This window comes from Nicotiana tomentosiformis, chromosome 2, assembly GCF_000390325.3.
Source record: "Nicotiana tomentosiformis chromosome 2, ASM39032v3, whole genome shotgun sequence".
NCBI classification, from domain to species: Eukaryota; Viridiplantae; Streptophyta; class Magnoliopsida; order Solanales; family Solanaceae; genus Nicotiana; species Nicotiana tomentosiformis.
In genome coordinates, this window is record NC_090813.1 from 39,331,389 (window position 1) to 39,337,932 (window position 6,544).

At 31.3% G+C, this 6,544-nt stretch overlaps 1 protein-coding gene across 1 annotated transcript; it reads left to right on the top strand.

The window, feature by feature from the left end:
- The first annotated feature begins 2,961 nt into the window (after window positions 1-2,961).
- On the top strand, window positions 2,962-3,815 carry LOC104119099 (probable calcium-binding protein CML18). Its single transcript, XM_009630507.4, has one exon. It carries the CDS (start codon window positions 3,054-3,056, stop codon window positions 3,528-3,530), a length of 477 nt encoding a protein of 158 aa, XP_009628802.1. The 5' UTR covers window positions 2,962-3,053; the 3' UTR covers window positions 3,531-3,815.
- Window positions 3,816-6,544: the final 2,729 nt, after the last annotated feature.

The following is a 6,544-nucleotide window of genomic DNA, read 5'->3' on the forward strand; positions in this document are numbered from 1 at the left end:
TCCACTTTCATTTTAAACCAATCCACATAGCTTGGACATGAGGCAATTCGTCAAAGCCAATACGGGTGAGGCTTTTGTTGGAGCATATACTGCTCACCAATGCATTTGGATATATTATATTCTAATAATTGTTATGGTTAAAAGTTCGTGAGAGATTGTTGGGATATATACTATTAATCATGAGTTTGGTTTAGATATAATATTTATTATAAAATAATTATTTATTCAGTTTTAATAAAGTTTTAAATAGATCATATATTAGTTTGTGTCATTTGCCTATATAGTAGATAATTTAGTGTATAGAGTTTAGCTTTTACATGGAAGATTAAACTATCGGTTCTTATAAGTATAAAGTTTGAGTTCACAATCTAATGATGGAATTGGACAAACCATCAGGAATGATTGTAGCACAAGATTAAATATAATTTATCTTGATTATAGTAATAGTTTAATTCCAACTTCTTGTGCTAATACATTTTGTATGTATTAAACGGACCAAGTAGAGACACGTATTTTATACTGACTTAATAAAATAAACTCTCTAGCAATTAAATGTACTTATACTTTTAATCTTGATATAATTATTATTAGCTGTGTATATTATTATTATTTTGATTTATTAAAAGGCGAAATTCTTTCGTGTGTCAATATGCCTGGTAAATTGGATAATAATAATGTACATTGGCGAAGTAATAGTCAGTTGATGGAATCCATGTCTCGGTTTAGAGATTGATGATACACCTTTATGAAGGCTAATAAGTTTTCATGTGTAAACCCGACCGGTGAATTTTGTATCCGACACATGAAATAAGTTAAGCGAAAGTCTAAATGAAATAATTAATAAATTAAATTGCTAGTAATTTAATTTAATTGATTAGTATCTGAAACTTAACATGGAGAGTTAAATAAGATTTAATGGATGAATTTCGAAATTGAATAAGGAGTGCAATTACGAATTTTTAGTGGAATAATTCGTAATTAATTATGGTGGATATTAATTTCGAAAATTATAAATTAATTCCATAATTGAAAGCCTTGTTAATTAAATTATGTGGTCTCTGTTGTGCCTAAATAATAGGAAGTAAAGGAATCTTTTTTCTGGTGGAAAAGAAAACTCAACAGGTTTTGGAAAAGGATTTTAACCCTTAAAACTTGTGTTATAAATACATAATGTTTTCCACCTAGAGGGGGTAGAACAAGGTGGCCGAAAGTTTTAGCCTTTTTCCTAGAAAATTTCGCCCACAAGAAATTACTATTTTCGGATATTATTTAGGTAACACAGTAGAAGACCGTGGAACGTTCGTGAATCTTTATCACGCCGATGATGAAGATTTCATTGAGTTGCTGTGGAATTGGAGGCTCACGTGATAGAGGAACTTTGTTCACGCTTCAAGAGGTAACCCGTGAAATCCTGTTTATATTAGTTGTCTAGATTACATGTAATTTTGATACTGAAATTGCTTCCGCTGCTTATAATAATCCATCAGCTTTAATTTTCATAGCAGAAGTCTATTTGTTCATTTGAATTTTTATTTGTATTCTTTAACTGTTTAACATTGTGTATTTTTTTTTTTTCTGGGGGTCTAATATGAAATTTCTTAGCATAAAAAAGAACATTACTTCGGAAGTACTAGATATTACTAGCGATAGAGACGTATTACATGTGTAATAAATCTATTATAGATTCTTAGTAATGAATCTATTATATTTTAAAAGTTATGATTTCATACCCACTATGTGTTATAATTTCAATAATTTTTTACACCAAATTTATACTATGCGTTAAAATTATTAGGTTCAAATGAACCCGGTACTATAACACTACGTACGCCTTTGTTGAGCGAGGCAACAATGTAGGATTTTTTAATGTTTTCATGCTAGATTAAACATGTTGAGACTCGACAATATCAGTATGTCAACTTTTTTGGACTATTTTATGTAATTTATATTTGAGTTTCATATTTGACAATTTTTTCTGAAAAATAAATGGTTAGGAAAGTAAGGAAGAAAATAAGAAGAAAAGATTATAAAAAAAAAAAAGGAAAGGTAAAAGATGAGAAATAGGTAATAGCATCACGTATATACGTTTAGGTTATTAAGAAAAAGGATCAACTATCTCACAATAAAACCCCAATAAGAAAAAATATAAAATCAGTTAATATAAAATTGATTAGAACTTGAACTCTAATACATTTAGATTTTATGACTAATATAATTTTAATATACATATATTGAAAAAATTATTTAAGTCTTTTATTAATCGCGCTTATTCACTAGTTAGTCCAATAAGTTTGGCACGACATAGACTTGACTGATTACAAAATTCATATATTGAATCCTAGCCAACATAGAACTGAGCCATAGCTATATATGAACAAAAACGTAATTGTTTAATTTATATGCGGTCATTTTCTTAAACGAAAGTTGTATCGATTCGAAAATAAATGTTTTATTTTCATTTATGGATAGTTATTTGCTTTATGTGATGTAGGATACAAATACCCAAAAAATAAATTACTCAGAATTCCAAAAAAAATCAATAATATGATATCAATGTTCTCCATACAAGAAAATAAGTAATAATAATGCTCATGTTTATAATAGTGCAAACTATATTTTGATCGTATATTATTTTATAAATTTTATTTAGACATAAATTAAATAAACTAACAAATATTAAATTAAATAATTTAAATTTTTTACTCCAACTTTAAATTAGTTTTCAACATTTGGCATTCTTCCGACAACAAAAGTAACACACATTTCAACTTCATATTTTTAGTTTTTCTCTTAAATTAGGAATTAAAAAAAAAAAGACTTGAAATTTACTACTCCATTTGGAAGTCCTCCATTTATTGTTAGGAAGCATGGGAGCGTTCGTACTGGATCCTGGCTCACCAACTAAAAGCGGCCTGGACTTCACGCGAAATTCCGCGTGACAGACAATTATATCCCACTCTTGCGCGTTAAACCGCGTGATCCTCCCATATATATTCCCAGCAACTAACTCGCAACTGAAAAAATCTCTTCGCCCTCCACTTTCCTACTCCGCAATGGCCAAAACTCCGAGCGATTCCAAAGAGCCGGCAGTTTCAGCGGCGGAGATGGACGAAGTCGCGAAGGTGTTCCGGAAGTTCGACGCCAATGGCGACGGAAAAATCTCTCTGTCGGAGCTTGGCGCGATACTGAATGCCCTCGGCAGTACAACATCGCCGGATGAAGTAAAGCGAATAATGTTGGAAGTTGACACTGATGGCGATGGTTTTATTGACTTGAAAGAGTTCGCGGCTTTTCACTGTCCTGGAGGAGGAACGGACGGTGATGATAGCAAAGAGCTTCGGGAGGCTTTTGACTTGTACGATAAGGACAAAAACGGCAAGATCACGGCGGCTGAGTTGCATTCTGTAATGAAAAGCCTAGGAGAGAAGTGCTCGCTCAAGGATTGCCGGCGTATGATCAGTTCCGTCGACGTTGACGGCGATGGATGTGTTAACTTCGAGGAGTTTAAGAAGATGATGAGTAGGACTTGACTTTTCAGATTATAAATCAACGGTAGGTTTTTAATTGGAACCGATTTCGGAACTTTGTAGATACTCTGCCTGCTTCTGTTGCTCTTGTTTGACAGATTTCTATTGTGCGTTTTTGCTGTCAATCAACTCTAACTGTAGTTAGTTCTCGAGAAATTCGGAAGCAGCAAAATCTTCTATAATATTGGACTATTAGGAATATATTTGCAGAAATTGTCTGTTAAAATCCAATTTCATTACTATAATTCAAAAAAGGAAAGAATAATACTTAAAAAATTAAATTTCTTACTTTCGATTTTGTACTTGTGACTTTTACTATAGATGAGTCACGCGCATTCCATTTCACTTATTTGTTCTATCTCCTCTTGATTGGTTTTTATTGCTTTATTGTAATTGGTTGATACTTTGGAGTGCTGCTGAAGAAATTTGTGGCTTACGAATATGCAAAATTATTGAGTAGTGCCAAAAACCACACGGAATCGTAATCGTGTTAATAGGGCAACGCGCTTGTGGTCTTCTTATTGCTACTACTAGTATGTATCACTATCGGTTTTCCTCTCCGAAACGCCGTGTTTCATTTATTAAAGGCGGCTAGCATTTAATATTACTACTTCTGCCTGTTTGACACTTTTTGTCATTTTTAGTCCGTTTTCAGAGAAAATTAACTATGGAATTTTTTAAAATGTACCAATCTATATTTAAATTTAGTTTATTTTTATTGTGGTTAGATACCCTAAACACAAAAATAAATTGTTTAGTACGAGAGTACTCTTATTGTTTTATGTATATTTAGTTTATGGGTGAAGATTTTGCTAGTGGAAAAATATTTTCCCGCAATACATGGTGATTATGACTTTTGAATTCGTGTTTGTCCAAATCTTGTGAGGCGTTTTGAATATCCTGTATTCCTGTGGCATTGAATAGCCGCTGATTTTTGAGTAACATGTGTTTACTGTCGCGTAGCATGAATTTGCATAAAAAGTGTCTTTTTTGTAGTATTCTTTTTCTCTAATTTACTTTTTTCTGGTCAAACTGCATTGAGTGGGGAAGCCGGTTATCTTATGAAGCCGAACTAACATTATCATTATTTCTGTTACCCTTTCTGCCGTCCCAAAGTTTGACACGTTGAAGGGCTTTTAAGTGATTTTTTTTTAGACTATTTTCACACATATCAAGAAATTTAACTTTTAATATTAATTAACAAGAAAATTGATCTATTAATCTTAATAACAAATTACTTCTAGACTCTTTACTTTAAGAGTAACTTTAGAAAAAAAATTAATTCCTTCTTGATATCTGAAAAATTAAATATTGTGGACCACAATAAAAATACCAAAAAATCACTTAAAGTAGTGGAGACCTCTGATGTAATGTTTAGATAATATCAACCACAGAAGGAAGCAGCAAACCCAATTTCCTCTACTCATTGGGACTTCATGTTTATAAAAACTCGAAAAATCGAATTAAACTGACCAAAAAAATCCGATACTTTTTAGGTTTGGTTTGGTTTTGGTTTTGAATTTTAAAAATCGATCAAATTTGGTTTAGTTTTGGTTTTAATAAAAAATTAACCGAAAAAACGAACCAAACCGACTATATAAGTAGTTATTTAAATTTATTATTACACACACTGTTTATATAAAGTTTCTAACATTTTATGGTACATATTAGTCGTTTATATTTTAGTCTAGTTTTTTGATATTATAATAATCTAATTCTTTGTCTTTACATTCTAGTTTGATTGGTAGTTTTCTTTTGCTAAGTATAAGATTTTTTTTCATGTTAAAAATAATTAATTTTTAATTGAGTACTTAAATTATTCATCACTATTTGATTCAATTATTATGAATATATCTTGATAAATGATAGATTTCTCAAAGAGCAATTGGTTTGATAGTTTTACGTTGAAAATGTAGCCTCCGGATTATGTGTATATCTCATATTTAAAAAAGAAAACTGATAAATAACCGAAAAACTGACTTAATTGGTTTGGTTTGATTCCAATATTTGAAGAACCGACTTACTTGGTTTGGTTTCTATTTAGGGAAAAGACGAAGCATGAACACCCCTATAAGAGATCATGTTCAATAGTTGGACATGAATTTGAGGGCGCTCGTGATTTAGTTATAGTCACTTTTTTCTTAAAAGGGGAAAGGGTAACATTTTAGAGTGTCAATCTAAATTTGGACCATAATCAAAAGTAGATGAATTTGGACACTTGGAGTATGTCACTCGTTTAATGATGGACAAGAGCAAATAGAGGCGACTCTATAACAACAAAGATATGAATGACAAAGTATAATAGAAAGCAAATTTGAACAATTTCGAATAATATAAAGGTGAATTTGGACATTTTACATTCTTAATAATTACCAACTTAACTATGTTGATTTCTTAAATGATATTAAATCAACAAAACGTACTTTGGAAGTTGGTTTGGTATAGAATGAAGGTAATTCATCTAGTTGCTATGTTCTTTCTTATTCTCAACACAGGGAAGTGATGAAAACAAACAAATAGATAAGGAAACCAGAATATTTCGATGCGTGATATGGTAGATAACTGAATTTTCCGTTAGAAAATGACCAAGCATTATTTCAGCAATATAAGACCATGAAGACCTGTTTGGTTTGGATAATTTGGTCTGATATTAATCGGCAATATAAAAAAAAAGTATTATTTCTTGTTCCAGTCCCATTTGTAGCAATAGTACTATTTACAGGGAAGACAGGGGAAAACTTGTGTAAGAAAAAGGAGGAAATATTACTTTTATTGAGTTCTCGACTAGCTGAAGAAGGGGCTCTGCTCTAGCCATTCCAGGAAGAAAATAAATCCCATGGACTTCATTTCAACGATGTAGATGAGGGCATCCTTGGGAATTTCAACTGCAAGTTCTTTCGACTAATTACTCCGAAGACACTATGTCTCACTCTAATGGAGATTGGAGAAACATAGTTTAAAACCTACTCTAAGAAAATAATTTAATCCACATAAAATCTAGAAACACAATTAAGCTG

What these genes read in the sequence shown, in the direction of transcription:
- LOC104119099 (XM_009630507.4), top strand. Translation starts at nt 3,054, where the DNA reads ATGGCCAAAACTCCGAGCGATTCCAAAGAGCCGGCAGTTTCAGCGGCG.